General features: G+C 39.7%; 2 protein-coding genes across 8 annotated transcripts in view; one reads left to right on the top strand and one right to left on the bottom strand.

Moving 5' to 3' along the window:
• The window catches only part of IQGAP2 (IQ motif containing GTPase activating protein 2), a 132,206-nt gene that overhangs the window by 91,266 nt on the left and 20,978 nt on the right, over positions 1–19,962 (top strand). For all 6 annotated transcript variants that reach the window (XM_074855449.1, XM_074855453.1, XM_074855454.1 and 3 more), the window contains 6 exons: positions 936–1,099; positions 9,563–9,653; positions 15,341–15,502; positions 16,715–16,857; positions 17,842–18,012; positions 19,578–19,661. In XM_074855449.1, coding sequence (XP_074711550.1) covers positions 936–1,099; positions 9,563–9,653; positions 15,341–15,502; positions 16,715–16,857; positions 17,842–18,012; positions 19,578–19,661 — 815 coding nt within the window. The remainder of the gene's footprint in view (positions 1–935; positions 1,100–9,562; positions 9,654–15,340; positions 15,503–16,714; positions 16,858–17,841; positions 18,013–19,577; positions 19,662–19,962) is intronic.
• On the bottom strand, positions 3,253–7,987 carry F2RL2 (coagulation factor II thrombin receptor like 2). 2 transcript variants are annotated; one of them, XM_074855457.1, is made up of 3 exons: positions 7,964–7,987; positions 7,339–7,524; positions 3,253–5,645 (listed from the first exon to the last, which is right to left on the bottom strand). In XM_074855457.1, exons 2-3 carry the CDS (start codon positions 7,394–7,396, stop codon positions 4,558–4,560), a joined length of 1,146 nt encoding a protein of 381 aa, XP_074711558.1. In that variant the 5' UTR covers positions 7,397–7,524; positions 7,964–7,987; the 3' UTR covers positions 3,253–4,557. The 2 variants fall into 2 exon arrangements, with proteins under 2 accessions (XP_074711558.1, XP_074711557.1); XM_074855456.1 differs by lacking the exon at positions 7,964–7,987 and having other exon boundaries at positions 7,339–7,630.

Raw genomic sequence — 19,962 nt, 5'->3', positions numbered from 1 at the left:
ACACTAGCCTCTACCCTGGGTTGGTTATTTGGGGCAGAGAGAGGAGGAAGAAGGGTGGTCTTTATTTCCATAAGCAAGCCCACATGTCTGCATGGTCCCTCTTTGGTAGCAACCCAGAAAAATTGCTCATATGCAAAGCCTCAGGAGGGCATGGATCCATGACATCACCAGTCAGGCTGTGATGGGTTAGGGAGAGACTTAGTGAGTGATAATCTGCTGTCAGCAGAGAGGTGGATGCTCTTCTGGAGTGGCTTCTTGGAGAAAGTACCCCAAGCAGTGTGTTTCAGCAGGAGGAAATCGATTTTAAGATGTTGAGACCAGTCTGAAAAAAATGAGTTAAAGGTTTTATTAAATACACTGGGCCATGTTACTTGTTGACTGAAGTTCTGAGTGCCACTGGTCTGAACAATCAAGTGATTTCTCATAAAGTCAACATTATCAGATTGGTTATTTAAGGTGAAATTTAAAGAAAATTTATGTAATGCTGTAGCTAGGAGGCCAGTATATATGTGTTTGTTTAAATCAGAGTTTCAAGTAATCTGGTCTGAAATCACTTGAAAATAAGTCTTTCAGCACTGTGAGTGAACATGTAGGTGAACATATTTAGATGTGATGCTCAACCTTTCCTTAAGCTTTATGTAGATACTCCTGCCCTGAATGTAGGCAAGACTGTTTTCCTTTTTTCAGCAAGGATAAATTTAATTTCTATGAAGAGGTAGATTCAGATGAATCAATAACTGTGACAGAAAGGAAAACTGTACAGCTTAATAGCTTCACATGAATATTTGAGCAAAAATAAATCAGCTGCTGTTGCTGCCTCTGCTTTTTGTTACTTGATTTTTCTGTTCTTTACATTACTGCTTTGTTTGTACCTGATATCAGATAAGTTGCATCTTTCTTTGATAACTGTCTTCAATAACTTTTTCATTCCATAGGAATCATTGCAATTGGCAACATTAATGAAGCAATTGACCAAGGAAATCCTGAGAAAACTCTAGAAACTCTATTGTTGCCCTCAGCCAAGCTGCAAGATGTGAGACCAGTAAATGCAAGGCACTATCAGGATGTTCTGCACCATGCCAAAGCACAGAAATGCAAGGTTAGAGCTTTGACTGTTGCTGTTTCAGAAATTAAATGTCAATTCTTTTCACTTATATGTGTCCCTGTCCTGTTCTCCCCATGTTTGGATTAACTGTGCCAATGGGGTTGTAATTAAGCCAATGACAACAAACTGGCACTAAGTAATTTTCCACTACAACTTATTCTGACTGGGAAAAAGGGATTAATTCTCAATGTATTAATAATAAGACATATCCTGCATATGTGTCACTACTAACTTGACATAACCTTGCTTATTTTTAATTCTGCTAGGTTGCTGCAGCTATTATAAAACATAGGCAGTAGTCACCCTGACGTAGTTATGAATTTGTGCAAGGATCTAGTTACTAGACTGTCAGGCAGGTAGTCACAATATGGACAGGAATTAAAGTATTTGCCAGAAAGGAGTCACAGTCATGCTGAAGGAGTCATGGTGTTCCTTAACAAACCTCTGAAGTACTTTGAGGAGACTCAGTTGCTTAAATCTGGTGTTTTATAATAGTGGAGATTTGTACATATTTCTGTTCTCGTTTTATCATGTAACAACGAGCTGGTTGCCTTGTATGTGCCTTCAGTTTAAACCTATCTCAGCAGGATATTGCTATCTGCTTCCCTCTGGTTAGTATCACAGCTCAGGAAAGCATAAACAAAGATCAGCCTAACAGCTTGCAAGATGTGACTGAACACAAGATTAGCTAAAGCAATTAGCACAGCGCTTAAAATGTCCAGTGTTTGGAAAAGACAGTTAAAATTCACGTAATGCATTCCCAAAGTAATATGGTCAGCTGAAGAAAGTTCCTGAGCTTCAGCTCATAGAAATATCTTCCAGCTATCTTACCACCTTACCTGTGGTACCTGCTGTGAAACAGTATGTTTCCACAATCAGAGCTTTCAAAAGGCATTTGCACATCTCAATTTTTTGCTTGGGTTCCCAGATAAGGGCTAGTTTCACTGAGGTCTGGATCCTAAAAAGCCTCCTCCCTTTCCATGTGTGCTGGGAGGGTTTAGTGCATGTTGACTACTAAATTACCTGTCCTGGAAGGGCCAGGGTTGGTATTTGCATCCAGAGAGTGTCCATGCAGGTGGTGGTTGTGCAGTGCTGGCTCAGGACATGCCAGACCATTTCCGCATGTGTAGCGAGCTGGGATGTCCCCAAGGCAGAGACCTACAGCCCACACACACCCACGTGCCTGCACACAGCAGCCTTGCCCTGGCTTGCTTCTACCAGCTGCCACTGTGCTCCCCAGGCACAAACAAGGTGCCTACCCATATCCCTGTGTGAATGTACTGATAGGAAACAAATGGGTGTCTCCAAGTTTTGGAACAAAAGTTGTGCAATCTCTTTGAAGTCTTCTTGCTCAAAAATTTGTGATGTTCCTAGAGACTTCCACTGGCTTTTCATTCCTGAGGTATTTTGGTTTTGCCGTCCTTTGACAACTACTTTAAATATCTCTGTACACAGAAACATTGTTCCTGTTTAGGAAGAGAGCAAGACACTGTACTATATGAGCTCCCAAAAGTACTCAGATGCATCAATGTGATTTACTTTCTATGCTGGTCAGTCACACAGACATCACTATTTTTTAGGTAAATATATGATTTAGATTGAACTTTTCTTAAAAAAAAAAAAATCTAAACAGAATTGAAAAGATAGTGTGGTGTCTAAAGTCTGTCTATTCCCCACTTTCTCTGAGCCCTGTTTATAAAGCAGATCTGCCTTTAGTTGTATTTAGCATGATTTAAGAGTGAGCTGCAGTAAAAGGAAGTATTTGGTTTAGAAGGATCAGATAGGTCTCCCTGTGAACTTCCTGTGTTCCCCAGCATCTGGAAAAACATATGGGTCAAACCTACTTGCTTATTCTAACTAGCCTGCTGTCACATTCCTGTAGCTGTGGTGGATTTGGGGAAGTAGAATCTGCACCCAAACCTCCCATTACAGGTCTTAATCTCAGATCACACCTACTTGTTCCTTGCTGAAAATTGAAAATGCAAACCTGGAATTTATTTATTCCTGTAATCTTAAACCACAGCTTCTAACAGTTCTCAAGGCCAGTTCAAACAAAGTGTATTCAGGTCCTAGTGAAGAGAACCCCTGTGTTCAGGGAGTGTATTATGGATACCTAAAAAGTTAAACAGATGTGTCAAACTCTGAAATGGTTCCTGTGTTATTTTATTTTTTGAGTGATAGGCACACAGGTTTTACAGTTAGGTTCACGTTTTTTATATTTACAATAGTTTTATAACATCTGGATTATTTTAAAGTTATCCTTAAATCTGTTCTTGTGCATGTTGAGGGAATGACATGATTAAAACTAACTTAAATTAGGAACCAGAGAAAATTGAAGAAGGGGAGACTTACCAGGCTGCAAATTCCTTGAAGATATTTTCCAGCACAAATGATTTTATCTAAGTAAAGTTTTTTACAATACTATTATCAAACTGATATAAAACATTTTTTTTCTCATCACTGTCTTGCATGCTGCAGTTACAAACAAAACCACCAACAACTGAGCTCATTTTGTAGGAACTTACACTCAGTATATATGTAGCTTTTGAGTTTCTGTAAATGTAAAAGCTGACCCTTTGCTTTATTAATGTGGACAACCAATCATAACTAGCTTCAGTATTTGTAACAGCATAGGTATTTCCTGTGAGGATGTGGAAACAGAGAATACTACAAAATAGCTTCTCTGTTTTACTTAACAAGCAAGAATAACACATGCCTGGATTCACACTGATAAGGGTTAGTTCCCAGCAACCTTCATGGGCTAGAGGAGTTCAGGCGCTGACGAAGTGGAAGAACAAGTCTCCAGTGCAAAGCTGGTTAAGCAGGCTCATAGGAGATGCTGCCATGGAAGTGTCAGGCTCTGTGTCTACAGCTGTAGATTTACTGCTCCTTGAACCTGTGGGGACTCTTGCTCTTTATTTCCAACATCCAGGACAGTATTTGCTCTTGGCTATGTGACAGGGAGCTTGGCAGCTCCTGGGTATGTAGAAAGTGCTTTTATTTGTTCCCATTTCTACTGGGCCAAAAACTTGTTTTCACATCACTGTTCCTGCAGTGATTGTGAGCTAAGAGCTAATTTGAAGTGTTTGGAAATAATGAATGGGCTTAAAAGTTCTGTTTGGATACTGATTCTTCTTCTGGTGTTCAGAGGCTGTGGTTTCTTCTCTGTAGCCATGAAAGTATCTTCTCAGAAGGAAATGGAAGTGCGGAGCCACTTCCCTGGATCTAGGTACACCAGATGTTGCAATGTGCATGATAAAATTATAGAGCTGGCGAGGTGTATTTCTGAAGATATTCCTTGCGTGGTGTGTGGAAGGAAGTAAATTTTACTGAGACTGTGTTTTTAACACTTCAAAATTTTTTAAGTTTAATTGTTGCTCCTGAGGTTTGTTGCTGCCTGGGTTAATACTACACAAAATCATAATTAAAATAACATAAATATAGAACTAAATTCATTTTTCCCTGGATATTTTAACCATTGTTAGATAGATATTGGATTGACTTCTAATTTTTGACATCAGAAAATAAAGGAAAGGATCAAGACAACTGTTCAAACTGCTAAGGCATAAAGCAATTAGATAAAAAGAATACAACCCATCTGTGTTGTAATAGTAATAGTTGATGTGATGGATAATAAGGATAATATTGCTTGGCACAAAGCAAATAGCAAAGATGGTAAGGATCAAAAGACTGACTTTAACATACCAGAACCATTCATGAGTTTTGAGTGTTCGTATAATTGAGACATAGCAGAAAACGATAGTTGCAAGAGGTATTAAAAACCCAAAGATAGCTAAAGAAACATAGTAGTAGAACTGAAAGGAAGATATTGTTTCACAGGCATTGTGCACATCATGACAGGTATAAATATCCAGTTGTTTCACATAATAGCTTTGTTGCATTATACAAAGTGGGAGCATGTACAAGAACACGATGGTCCACACAGTAGCACAGACCGCAATGGCATAGGCACGTTTCGGCAGGCTCTTGTAGGTGAAGGGGTGAACAATGGCCATGTAGCGGCTGACACTGATGCACATCAGCAGCAGAATGGAGCAGTACATGTTGCCATAAAACACCACAGTGGTAGTTCGACACATCATTTCCCCAAAAATCCAGTTGTTCCCGTTGATGTGGTATGCTATTTTGAAGGGCAGCATGATGCAGAAGAGCAGATCTGAAACTGCCAAGTTTGTGTAGAGGATGGCAGTACACACAGACCGGATCCTGAAGAGCAACATCCACAAAATGATGGCGTTAGATGGTACACCTAACAAAACAGCACTGAGGTAGATAGCGGGTATTAGCTTGGTGCTCAGAGAACTGGTCAGGTACTCCACTGTGGTGTTGTTCACTTCTGTTAAAGTAGAGTCGTTTGACTTTTTTGAAGAGCATTTGTGTTCTCTAATATGGATGGTCGTTGTCTCCCCTTCTATAGCATAAGGGGGGATATAATCGTAGTCTCTTGCTGAAATTCCACGAAAAGTCTTGATAAGAGACACTGTTTTAATTGCAGAGCCATTCAATGAAAATTCTGAAGCTTAAAAAAAAAAGTTAAAATTGTTAGAAAGGGCAAACTACTGGATTAGCAATGTAATTCACCTTCAGGTATGGAGAAAAGTAAACATCTCCATATGAAAAGCAATAAAGGTTTAAAAGATTTGGTGGCATTCTCCTTTGCTTCGGGTGTTCATATCAAACATACTCAAGGACAATCTTTATTTGTTATCTCACATCCAACCTTAAAAATTAGCATCAATTTAATGTTAAGATGATCTTTCTGCATTTTTCATGGTTTCAGTCATCTTCGGTTAAAAATATCAGACACTTGTGTAATGTTTGTCACCTGTAGGGGGGTTTTTCCCAGTAGTAACAATGTTGGTAATTCAGCATATAAACAGCAGTCCTGGCCTAGGTCTGATCAGAACTTCCAAAGCAACTGTGGTACTATCCTTGTCACTTCATAGATGAAATGCATGACTGCAAAAGTTGCAAAAAGTGCTGTCTCGTCTAACACAGGCTGAAAATTACAAATTAGAAAATTGAAATAACTCAATTTTTTGGTCTCACATATGAAATTAATGTTGTTCTTCAGCTTCTGACTAAAGCAAACCAGACCTTTTCAGCTTCTCGTATGTGAGGAAGGGCAGTTAGTCTTGAGAACTGAAAACAAATTCTTTGGTATTAGATCAAATTTGTTGGCAAGTGAATAAAACTTCATGCAGCAGGAAAATTTTCAGTGAGTAAATATTGTCAGCATGTGGTCAAAGCCAGTGATGCCACTTTTATTAATGTTTGTTCCTCAGTCTTTAGCAGAGAACTTTGTAGAGACATTGACACTTCCAGATAAGGCATAAATGTGTTCAAAATACTTTCTAAAACCATGTGATACAAAATAGATTTTTAAGAATAAACAGCTAATTCTGTAATTTAAAAATTTTCTTAGCTGTGTTTAATGCAAAAAGACAGTGTAAAGCTTAGAGCATGCATCTTGAAACTGGAATTCAGAAGCAAACTGAAATTTGGATGGAAACCTGTGAGTTTTTCTTTTACCCTTCCATGTTGGAATGAGATACGGAAAGCAGTTCTATCAGTGCTCACTGGCACACTTATGGTAGAATATTTTGAAATTATAATTAGTAGACTGCATCCCTTTTAGGAATTTTTCTGGATGGTTAATACAGAAAATTAATTTTAGACAAGTCTTTAAAAGACGTATATGTACATGCACGTGCATATATATTGTGTATATATATAAAATAGCGTTTTAAAATGAGCTTGGTTTGAAAATTGCTATAATTCTAGTGAGGAAAAAAAATGAGCTTATTATTTGATCATTTCCTTTGGTTATTTTTGTGACAGTGGTTATCTAAGCATTCCCTTCTAATATCACAATCTGTGAAGTCATAATTCTGTTGAACATTTTAAAGCAGAAAGAACAAGACTCTACAGGTTTAGGATTACCATATCACTACAGAAATACTAGAAAAATGGTGCATCTTCAGTAAGCACAGAAAGATCCCTTAAATAAAATTCCTTATAGAAAGTAACGGGGGTGAGGTAAGGTGTCACTGAAATGGAAGAATAAAAATCTGCCTTAAGTGAGACTTCCTAGAGTATAGTTTTCTGTAATGATGCATGTGCAACCTATTTAAACTGGCAAAGTGCCAACATTGTAAAAAAGCCCATGTTATTGACTAAAATATAAACTAGATACAGAAAGGAGGACTCACCTGTTGTGAAAATACTGAAGGTAAGAGAGATCAGTCCAGTGAAAACCAGTATCTTCATTGTAGTACGTGAAATCCAGCTAGCCAAACAATGATGCTGCTCTAGTTCATTTCAAGAGGTGTTTTGTGGGGGATTTTCTCCCCTTTGTAAGGGACTAAAGAGTGATTGATCTGTCCTCCAGAAGCATCCTGTAGGCATGAGGTTTATGGTAAGGAGCTAGTTTGTTCTTTGTCTACTACAGCAAGAGGGTGTGACATATCCAAATATGCACACATGACTCAGTTTCAGCCTCTGCCCAACACAGAGATAAAATTGCTTTACAGCAGCAGTTTAACTCCTAATTCACCACGAGCCTGAAGCTGATGTGGGGGGTTCTACTGGAATTTGTACATACAGGTATTTGGGTAAAAATGTTATTTCTGGAAAAATGAAAGGGTGTGTTTAGTAAACCCCCAAGGGTCTCATCCACAGATCCAGATGAAATGTTGCTGAACTCTGTACCCTTCTCAAGGAAGAAGCCAGGCTTGGAGAAGAGTGTGGTGATTTTGGTTTAGTAAATGCAAAGGTGAAAGCAAGCCACACATACAAACATGCCTTAAGAAAACTGTGCTGTGCTTTGCCTCTTACCTCCCTACCCACTGTTAGCTGTTTGTGCTCCTTCGATCCAGCTGTTGGCTTTGCTCAGGCAGTTCCCACCCCTCCACAGCCTGCAACCTCTAAAACCTTTCCCCTATTTTCATCTGCTGTTTTGTTGATCCCTTCCTTTTCCTCTGCCTAGCTTTTTTTATTTGGCATTCAAAAAAAAAAAAACACCCAACACCCAGAAAACAAAAAAGAAACAATGACTTACTTCAGCAGACAATATTAGCCAAAGCCTTGATCTGGCTTCCAAGCAAGTGGTGAGGCTTGGCATAAGCTGTTCTTGGCTCCAGAGCAGTATTTGTGTCTGTTCTTGTATTTAGTGTGTAAAAGCTGGACACCAGATAAGGAATTATTTTCAGTTTCCCAATCCTTTTTTCAAAATTGTCAGCTGTAGCTTGGGAATTTAATATACACTCTTTCAAATGTTAACCCTGACTTTCTTGTTGGAAAAACTTGTGGTGTGTGTCCACTGTCATGCAATTTCCTGATACTACTTGATTTTATTTAGATATTCTGCTACCTTGTTTACATATATGATGTGAACAGAAGAGTCTGTCTTTAGTGGGTTTTACCAGTTTTCTCTTTGTAATTTCTGTGGATAACAGATTTATTGGATTTTTGGCCTGGAGCTGAGCAAAAAACCAGGACTATTCATTGTGAAGCTGGTTCTTTGTCCACACTGCTTTAGTCTGAGAGAGTTTACGGGTGTTTTTTTTCCCCTGAAATATTTCTGTGTATATACTTCTAGATCTTTATCAAATAAGTACATTCCAGTCTCTCTCATCATTAGTCTACTGTAGACCTGGCACTCCTATTTCCTCTTTAGGATGAATTTTTTCCCCCACCTACTGGATTAGATTTTAAATGTCACTTTAGCTCCAAAACCCTATTTTTTCACCTGAAGTGTTGGTTTACCTGTGAACCTGGACAGCCAAAGCAGGGTTGGTTAGTGAGGATGATGAGCCCACTTTCTTGCACCTATTTTAACTTGGGTTTGATATCACGCACTGTCAGCCTGTAGGAAGAGTGAGACCTGCCTGCTGCTTAATTCCTGAAATGTTCACCACCTGAGCTAAATTATCATTACTAAACTTGAGCTGTCTTTATGTCAGTTTTCACTGTTACTTTCTAATGTAATTTGTGCCAAGGTGTGTATGCTGATTGTTTCCAAATAAAGGGTTCTGAAAGAAAGCCAACTTTCTGCAGTTTTGTGCTTTATGCTCTTTATGCTACTATCACAACCCTGTCTGATAATGTGTGGTTTTATTTGACATTCAGATTACCTTGCTTATGTATCATGGAAATGAAAATGTGTCTAGCTTCACTCAAAATGTTTATTGATCTTTAGCAGGATGGTGTCTTCTACACATGAAAACTTTCAGAGCTTTCTAATTGAACAGGAGCTTATTCAAGTCAGTAAATAGAATATGAATGTGTTTTTTTGCTGATTTTAAGCAGTCAAATTCTTTTTAGTGTCCAAGGGCTTCACAAGAGGAGCTTGTATATTGGAGCTCTATCAGTATGTTCAGACAACTTTTGTTATAATTCTTTTTTTTTCAAGGCTTTTCTCTATCCTTTTTCCAGGAATCCCAAGATGAATCAGCACTTCTGTGGTTGGATGAAATACAAAAAGGAATCAATTATGCCAATAACAATATAAAAGAAGTGGCAATCTGTAAGCATTAACCTGCATTCTCATTGCTCCTGTTTTTCTTAGTTTTGAAAAACTGAAATTGGTTATTTATTTTTTCCACTTCAAAGTGTGGCAGTCCTTTAAAATACATCAAAAGAAACAAATACATGTTCTTTGTCATATTGAAATGAGGGTGACTTAGATCTTCAGGGGTGGTGGTGTTTATATCTAAAGTGGTAATCCTTAAGGCTTAGCTAATAATTTAGTGGATTTGGTTATATAGATTGACATCACCAAGATTTCTAGTGTTAGTGTACCTTCACATAGCAGGTGAAACAGAAAGCTATGTGAATGGGAAGGGATATACTGTTCAGGAGCTTATTTCTCTTATATAAGACTAAAATCTTGATGCATGTTGTAAGAGCAAATTCTTATGTGTTTACAACTTTGCTTATTCTTATTTCATTATAATGCCTTTTATTAAGTGCTAATAAACAAAAATTAGGAACTTTATTTTATATTAACTTTAAAAGTAGTGTAAAAAGATCACTCATGCTTTTTGGAGAAGTGCATGCTCTTCTAATCTGTAAAAAGGAAGAAATCTGTAGGAAAAATGCTGAGGCTTATCCTGCCAGAGCATTGTGTACTGGATGCAGTCAACACCTTCTGTCAAAGTTTGGATTGAATATAATAATTTTAGAAAAATAGTCATAATACGTAATAAACTTTGGCAAGTAATTGTGGTGTCCCTACCCGTTCTTGCTTGGGACCAGCACAGAGCAATCAAGGTTGTTAGCTTGGCATTGGGTATTGGTTCACCTTCTGCTTGACTTGGCTTGGGGTGAGTCAGTGTCACCTTCGTTTGCACCCTAAGAGCTTGTGAATACAACTGCTGAAGTCGGTGCATTCCTGCAGTGCTGCATTCAGCCTTCGTTAGTGCAGTGCAGCAGCCTGTTTACTTGTAGGCAGGCTATATCAATAGCTAGTGCTTGGAAGGTTGTGGGTGGAAGAAAACAAACAGAGCGATTACAAAATCTTCTATGGCCGTTACAGAAACATTGCATTTAGCATTACTGTTAATTTAGAATTGATTTACTCTATTAATACAGTCTTAACTTAAACAGTCAGATACACTGAAGACACTTGAAGTATTTTTGTAGGTCACGCATCTGTAGTGAAAAGCACCTCACTTGTGTTTTCTGAGGCAGGGTCAGATGAACGCATATTGTCCAGCCTTGTGGAGCTCTTGTACTCAGGAGTGCTGATATCTTCTTTTGTGGACAAAAATGGCTTCCTATCAATGCCACCCAGAGGCATGAGGAAACATCTTGAGTGTAGAGAAGGGAATGAAATGCATAGCTTATAAACAAATGTAAATGAAATCTAAAGAGCAGCTTGAAAACATTCTCATTTGTGTCCACTGGTGTAAAAGCATTAAGAATATATCTCATACCTGGCCTGCAGAAATTAGCACAGCATTATCCATATACCAATACCATACTAGCTAGCTGTTGTAGTAAAATCTTTTCATATATTCTGTGTTTGTAGTAAATGCACAGCTTTCCACAATCAAGTATGATCAGTAGAACTGTTTTAACAAGTCGCTTGTGGAAATAACTACTAATCTCCTGTACTCTGCCCTCTGGGTTTAAAGGAAGCAGTGTCAGCACAGCACATTCTTCAGAAGAGCTCTAAGGTTTTGCAGCTAAAAACTGAGATTTAAGATTTCCCCATGGCACAGAACCTGATACTTCCTGTAACAAACATCCTGTCTCAGGAAGTTAGCATGTTGTGCTCTAAACTTGAAGTTCAGCTTGATCACAACTTGGAAACAAGCTTTTATTTTGATCTATCTCGGAGATGCTATTTTTTGAAAGGCAAAGAACTCCCCATGTCCCACTCCAAAACTTTTGTAAGGCAGCCAAAGACTTATTTTTCAGCCAGAAAAAAGTGTATTTTTGAAATAGTAGTAATGGCAATAAAATAAACAGTAAAATAAGAGAAGGTACTGACAACTGTACTAAAATAGTCTTGATCTCTTCCAAACTAATTTTTATGCCTTATATAGATATTAAATACTACAGTATTAAAATTTTAAGACTTTTACAAACTGTCTTCCCTGTCAGTAAAGAACTCTGTATCTTGTGTCTTTATTTAAGAGGACGTGTTTAGTAAATGCAGGTGTGCTTCCTAATTCTTTGTGGTGTTTGTGCAGTTTGCTTCACTTCTTGAATCGGTTCAACCATTGTATTCCTTATCTAAGTGGAGGACAAAACGAAATTGGCCAAATATCAGCTGTATAGCCTTCAGGAATAGACACCAATACCAACCTTAGTCTTGAGCAGGACGAGATCATCTGTCAAAGCAGGATCTGTCATAAGAGAGCCCACGTTACAGGAAGAAGCAGTTCTTTGGCCATGTTAAGAGTTCAGGTTTATCACACTAAACATCTGCATCTTTGTATATCATAGCTGTTTGAAGGGAGGATGGGTGCAGAAAAGAGCCTTTCACAGTGTTGATCTGATACTGGCAACCCAACTGCTGCAGGAGCAGACTGGAGCCCACAGTTCTCTTGCAGCTGGGAAGGGCTAAGCTCTGTTTAGCTTATAATTTTACAGTGTTCACATGACCCTTCTTTAGAGCAACAGCTGCAGCAATAATTGCTAGCACTTCAGTGGAAAGGAATAATTTCTGTTGAATTGGTTTTTGCCCTACTAAACATTTTTCTTACATTTTCCTTCAAAAAACAAATGCATAACTGATGATGAGAAAAAGCTAGGCAGCAGGCCTACAGAAACAATGCTTAGCTAGGTTGTGTGCTCTTTTGTCTTTATAACAAGAGCTTCTAGCACCCATAACTATAGGATGAAAAGGAGGAAGAAAAGCATTCAAATACTGGTGACCAGAGTTGATGAGGCACATGGGATTGTGTATGACTAGGGCTGAGCCACCTGGGCCAGCAGCAGTAAGCTGGTAATGTGTGGCTTTCCAGTTTTTCCAACTTCCTTGATGCTAAGGCCAGATGCCTGGGCATCATGATACCGCAGCTGTGGTACAAAGTCATCTCCAGTCTCATGGGGAGCATGTGCATGCTTGGCAGGGATCTGTTTCAAAGCACAGAAAAATAGCAGAATGCTATCTGGTAGAAATCCAAACGGTGGTGGTGTGGTGTTGTGTATTCGCTTTGTTTTTCTGCTGGCTGCCAATGAATTTGGAGATTGATCTGTTACAGTCTAGCCAAAGCTACCCATTCAACCTCAGTCAAACTAACCACAAAGAAAAACTGTTTCTCTTGTTGAAATGCTTTCCTGCTAACTTAGTCTCATGCAGTGCCTCCCGTATGTAGGTACCTTTTGGGTCAGCTCTGTAAGCAGAGGGAGTAATTGCTACCCTGTAAGCAGGGTGGAAAATGTGACACCCATCTACAAGAGAGGCAGAAAGGAGGATCCAGGCAACTATAGACCTGTCAGTCTGACCTCGGTGCCAGGGAAGGTCATGGAGCAGGTCATCTCGGGTGCCATTAAAAGTCATATAATGGACAACCAGGGGATCAGACCTAGTCAGCATGGGTTTATGAAAGGCAGGTCCTGCCTGACAAACCTGATATCCTTCTATGACAAGATGACCTGACTATTGGATGAGGGAAAAGCTGTGGATATTGTCTACCTGGATTTTTGAAAAGCATTCAACACAGTTCCCCATAGAATTCTCATAGAAAAACTGGCTGCCCATGGCCTGGATGAGCGAACGGTCTGCTGGGTCAAGCACTGGCTGGATGCACGGTCCCAGAGAGTGGTGGTCAATGGAGCTAAATCCAGCTGGTGGCCGGTCACAAGTGGTGTTCCTCAGGGCTCGGTGTTGGGACCATTTCTGTTCAACATCTTTATTGATGATCTTGATAAGGACATAGAGTGTATCATCAGTAAGTTCACAGATGACACCAAGTTAAGCAGGAGTGTCGATCTGCATGAGGATAGGGAGGCTCTACAGAGGGACTTGGATAGATTGGATTGGTGGGCCAACGTCAACGCGATGAGCTTCAACAAGGCCAAATGCCAGGTCCTGCACTTGGGCCACAACAACCCCCTGCATCGCTGCAGGCTTGGGGAGGTGTGGCTGGAGAGCTGTGTGGAAGAGAAGGATCTGGGGGTTCTAATTGACAAGCAGCTGAACATGAGCCAGCAGTGTGCCCAGGTGGCCAAGAAAGCTAACGGCATCCTGGCTTGTATTAGAAATAGTGACCAGCAGAAGAAGGGAGGTGATAGTCCCCCTGTACTCTGCACTGGTGAGGCCACACCTGGAGTATTGTGTCCAGTTTTGGGCACCTCAATATGAGAGAGATATCGAGGTGCTGGAGCGAGTGCAGAGGAGGGCAATGAAGTTGGTGAAGGGCCTGGAGAACAAATCCTGTGAGGAGCGATTGAAGGAGCTGGGACTGTTTAGTTTGAGGAGGAGAAGGCTGAGGGGAGACTTCATCACTCTCTACAACTACCTAAAAGGACATCATAGAGAGGTTGGTGCTGGTGTCTTCTCACAGGTAATTAGCATTAGAAAAAGAGGGAATGGCTTTAAACTGCAACAGGGGAGGTTCAGACTGGACATTAGGAAAAAGTTTTTCACAGAAAGAGTGGTCAGACAGTGGAATAGGCTGCCCAGGGAGGTGGTGGAGTCACTATCCCTGGATGTGTTTAAGGGTCGTTTAGATGAGATGTTGGGGGATATGGTGTAGGGGAGAACTTTGTAGAGTAGGGCTGATGGTTGGACTCGATGATCCCAAGGGTCTTTTCCAACCTGAATGATTCTGTGATTCAGAGCACTGAGTGTGGGGAGGGATCTTTTTTGTATTGATCTGGATATACACAAGATAAGGAAAAGTGTTTGTTGCTGCAGTGTGAAGCACAGCTGTGGGATGCAAAGGTAGCCAGGTTCACTTCAGCCAGTACATAATGTATATGTTCTAGTCATATGTCTATTCACTTGTTCCTCTGTGTATGGATCTTGAATTTAGATGTGAAAGAATACCATTAAAAAAACAGAGCAGCAGTTTCTAAAGCAGCACATACTGTATAAAGCATTTTTAAGTGCCTTTGGTGATGGTGGAACCTGCACAAAGCAAAAGATGCTTAGGAAGTCCTGAATCAGAGTATGGGCAATGTTGTATAACCTCAAAGTTTGAACATTCTTCACAGCATTCACCTCTCAGTGCCCTGGAAGCAAAAGGTGCATCTCTGGCAAACTCAAGGGCATGAATTTGCTGTATCAGCTTTAAACAAGCTTCCAGGGGGTAAGGACAAGAAAGGGTCATTTCAGGATTCTGGCTAGGATGCTGTTAGTGTTGCAAGACTTTGGTCCAAAGTGATCAACAGATGATGGCCTGTCTGTTAGGGCAGGGTGCATGGGGGTATACCTGCCATCCTCAACACCTGCTCTGGTGTGTTACTTGATGTGGGAGCAGCTATGCCCTCAGATTGCTCTCGGTTGTGTTGTGGCTGCATGGGCTGCCTGGGTGGAGGGCATGTTTTCTATCTAATAAGCCTGCTGTTCTCTGAAATACTTGTCCTTACAAGCATGAAGGAGGCTGCAAATGGGTGAAGTACTGAATTGCTCTGTATGTCATACTGTCTGTGTATGCCAGCCTTGGAAGTCCATTATTAAAGTTGCTGGAGGCTAGAGTTGTGGGTATATAGAGTATAAAACACTTAATTTTCTATGTCATTATTTTATCCTAGTGGCTGTTGGAACTTCAATGATTAACAAGAGCTTGGAGAAAGGTGATTCGCAGCCAATCCTGATGATACTGCAGTCCAAGTTTGGATTACGAGTCATTTCTGAGTGTGCAGAAATCTACTTCAGGAACCTCTCTGAAGCCAAGAACCTGAAAATCAGAGAAGGTAAAAACTTTCCTGAATAGGACAGTTCCGTGTGTCTGTATCACTGAGACCACTACAAAACTAACACAGAAGGCCTACCTAAAATCACTGTAAACTGAGGAAAACAGTTGCTCATTTTAAATCTTTTGAGAAAATATTATATTTGTCCAAGTACTTTTGACATGATGTGAACTGTTGCACACATCATCCAGGTGAAGTACATGCTGAGAAATGAGTCTAGCTATTTCCAAAGTCTAGCTAAGACTTTTTAGTGTCTCAAACTAGCCTCTGAGTGAATTTAGGGCAGCATGTCTGTGTCTGTCAATAGACTAGTCCATTAGAAAACCATATTACTCTGGTGGTTGGTTTTTTTTTTCCTGCTGACAGTTGCAGGCAAGGGTTAGTCTGTACACTTAACACTTAGGGGTTACTGTCAAAGATCAAGACAGGCTCTGCCAGAGTTTCCATGGCCCATTAATGGTCCCTGTGCATTGGCAGAGCAGCAGGTATCAGCAAAAGCTGGATCTAGAATCTGCCCACAGCAAGATGACGGGATGTTTTGTCACGTTAGAGCTGCAAGCTGGTCATAGCTAATGCAGCCAAGATTAGCTAACAAAAAAAAAAAAAGGGTTCTTGTCAATGTAATACACTTTCTTACAGTAGATGGGCATGTTTCATCCTGCAACATGAGTATTGAGAGGACGTTTTGCACAACTGACCTTATCAGCTTTACCCTGGGGCTTTCTGTCCATGAGGAAATGAGGTTTTTCCTGCCTGTCAGGATACGGCATTGTTTACCAAAGTACTAAACAAGACAATATGGATATAGGAAATGTCCCATCCAAGCTTGCCAATAAGGCCAGCATTCAGACAGAAGACAAGAACAATATTTTTTTAATAAATACAGTCTCAGTTCTACTTATGTGAGTGATGATGGAAGATATAGCACAAACTGTCTCAGGAGCAAGAACAAAGTTGGCACACTGGGATTTGGAGAAGCTGTCAGTGGATCTGTACAAATCTTGTAGCTGTTTTGTTCTAGAAGAATGATCCTGATCCACCTAATAAAATATTTTGAAAACATGCTTACTACAAACTGGCATGAGACATATTGTGAGTTTACATGTAAAATGGCTTTGCAGCAAATGTAGAGATGGGAAATAGGTAGGGAGAGCTGTGATTTATCAGTGTAACAGGGCACAGATGTGTACTAATAGTATGTATTTCCTTTAGATTCTAATGAAAGTCCATGGATTAAACTTGTAATGAAAAACAGGTATGACTACTATTACAATGTGGAAACTGAGGAGAGTGCCTGTGTTGCACCTGAAGGAGTTGTACCAAAAACTTCATGGTTAACTGGTGCAGAAATCCAGGTAGGTGGTTGAAACATTTGCTTTTGTTGCAAATGCATCATAAACATTTGAGACACAGATGGCAAGACATGGCAATAAGAAGGGAAGAAGCTGTGCTGGGTGAGACTGAAGATCACTTTAGTTCATTATCTGCTTCTGACAATAGCAGCAACTTAAGCCTAAGCAAATAATCATAGCACAGCCTCCTGTCTGATGTCTGACAAATGATTCAGGGACTTCCTGGAAGTTACAACATTCATTTTAATGGCCACCAACAGACGCTGATGGAGGAAAGTCTGATTGCTTTCATATCCGTTTATACCGTTTGGACTTTGCATTGGTATATGACAAGGAATTTCATTATGTATTTGGGGGCAGGTGAAAGCACTGTTTTATGTTTAAATCTAATCTAACACCATTCTTGCATCTCCAAGGTCAATAGAATGAGTGTGATACTTAAACTCCCTTACTGTAGAGGTTTTATGTTAGCATGAAAAGTAACTTGGAACAAAGTAGATCACACAAGCTTCTGTGCAATTTGTTTTTTTTATTCTGATGCAGCCCATCTAGGTTACAGGTTTACTCAGCTGCACAAACAGCTTGTCACAGTGTAGGTCCTAAAATTCTGATTGCAGCAATATTTGAGTGTGCTTCTCTATAGAGAGCTCCCTGATGCAGTTAATATTTCTAGATGTCTGACTTCCACAAAAAACTTGTATTAGGAATGCTAAACTCTCCCAAATTATAAAAAGACCTCTCTCTTAAAATAGCATACCCAGATGAATAACTGAGGTTTGAAAGGAGTTTAGTTACCCCTCATAAAAAATTCAGTGGTAGCGAAGTAGCTCTTTCTTCATACTGACTAAAATCTAGGGGTAAATCAGAGGGGCTTGGCTAGAATGAACATAAACTGTACAGATTATAGAGAGAATACAGACCAAACTCCAGGATGGTTTTGGCTTGGTTTTTGCTTTTAAATTACCTTTTTCCATGATCTCTTAACAGAGCATTGTTGGGCAAGTTACAGCAGATTACAATCGAGAGCAGCTGTGGCTTGCTAATGAAAATCTGATTGTTGAACTGCAAGCCCGAGCAAGGGGATTCTTAGTCAGAAAAAATTATCAGGAGAGAAAAGCATACCTTCAAAACCAGGAACCATCTGCCATCAAAATACAGGTATTGTTCTAGAACAAGAAGGTAAGATGGCTTGGGCAACTTTCTGCATGTGACAAGTGATGTGGCTGATTACTACCACTGATAAAATTCTCAAATAGGTCTTTCTCCCTGTTTCTATTATCAGCAGTTCAGACTTCTACATCTGCAAATATGTTTTGTCCTCATTGAAGTAGTTGTGCTTTTAGATATCAAATATCCAGTTTTAAAAGAATGGATCATATCCACCTGCAGTCTAAGTTGCTTCAGTGGGAGAAGCTCAGATATACATAGCCCTGGCTGTATTCTGAGGTGTTCAGGTTTTGCATGGTACACCTAACTATGCACAGTACAAGATCAGAAGATATTTGTTGAGTATCGAAGCAAAAATTCCTTGGCAAATCATGACTTAAGAATTACATTCCTTTCTAGACTATCCCCACTTGGAAGTGGTTTGCCTCTGTTCCATGAAGTCATAGCTGGGTAGGGAGTGGCAGACGCCCTGGTGTTTTTGGGCTCTGACAGTATTTCTTGGATGTCTTCAGTTTACTGAACTCTGAAAAGAGTATTAAGGAAACTGCTTAGGGTGTGAACACTGACAAATGCATGCACACTGGCTTTAAGTGGTGAAATAGCCACTTCCTGTTAGAAGCAATTTATTCCAGTCTTGAAAAACAATTCATTAACACCCACCCCTCCCACCCCTCAAATAATAGAAAAATGTACAACTGATTTTTTTAATCCATAGGAACTTAATTTAACAATTCATGATGGTAAATACTTTTACTACTAGCAGCTGTCATTGGGATTGGCTTTTCATTTTCTAGCACAGTGTCTGAGCCCAGTAAAGGACTGTACTGTTCTTTGAGGAAATCAGGGCCTGTGAACACGTTCAAAAATATGCAACAATGTAGGTAAATAAAGGTGTTCTCTGATTTTTTTTCCATGGACATTAAAATAGAAATGACTTGTGAAAAACAAGTAGAGGACAAGGCTGGTGTCATTGGCTGGATAGAGATGAAAGGGAAAATACAGTAAAGGAGGTGAGAGTATCTGTGCTGTTCCTCTTGTTGGGCTCTTTGCCAAGAGTTTACTTTTGAGCTAGAAAAGGGAGAGACAAGTGAGGGAATTGAAAGGTGATTATCAGTGGTACAAGATAACCCTGAGTGATTCTGGAAGACCAGAGACTTGGGAAGGAGGCCAGCCCAAGAACAATGGGGGTTCAGCTAGGTTTTTGGATGTTAATTGGCAAGAGCTGGCAGAGTCTTCCCTGTGTGGGATGAAGCCAGTGACTGGGATGCTAAAGGATGTGAGTGTACTGGTGATAAGCATAAAGATGGCTTTAGGGAAGTGAAGGACATGGCATTGGACAACAAAGTGTTTGTTCTGAGATTGACCAAAATTAACATGAAATGTATCAGGGCACCTTAAAAAATACAGAGGCAAGCTTACTTACACCTTGGTTATCTTTTTACCGCAATGGTAGTTTTTCTCTATGAGATAAAGACTGTTAATTGTTTTAGGGTATGTATGTAGATTTTAATAAATATCAGTTTCTTAATAATGATCTCCTGCCTTTTATAAAATAGGCTTACTGGAAAGGATTCAAACAAAGGAAAAGCTATGTTGACAGATTAAAATTGCTTCAAGGCAATGTTGCTGCAATTGTTAAGGTAAGATCCCACTGTGTTTTGGGGCCTGAGTATGCTTTGTCCCTTGTCTTGGTCTTCCACTGCATGGGAATTGGAGACTAGGTACACAAACTGTAGGAACTTGTGCTCCAGAAACTTGCATGGTGTTGAAAAATTGTTTAATTGACAGCTTAAATAAATTGCTTCTTGAAAGCTCTGTGTTTGGCTTCTATCAGGCTTTGCTGAACTTGAGTGGCTCATAATAGAGATTTCCTTATGCTTCCCTTTCCATAATACTAAATTAGAAAATATTTGAGCTGGCAGTGTGTTATTTCATTAAAAT

This window comes from Strix uralensis, chromosome Z (assembly GCF_047716275.1).
Source record: "Strix uralensis isolate ZFMK-TIS-50842 chromosome Z, bStrUra1, whole genome shotgun sequence".
In the NCBI taxonomy this organism is placed as follows: Eukaryota; Metazoa; Chordata; class Aves; order Strigiformes; family Strigidae; genus Strix; species Strix uralensis.
The sequence above is the reverse complement of the archived record's forward strand: the minus strand, read 5'-3'. Positions and strand labels throughout refer to the sequence as shown.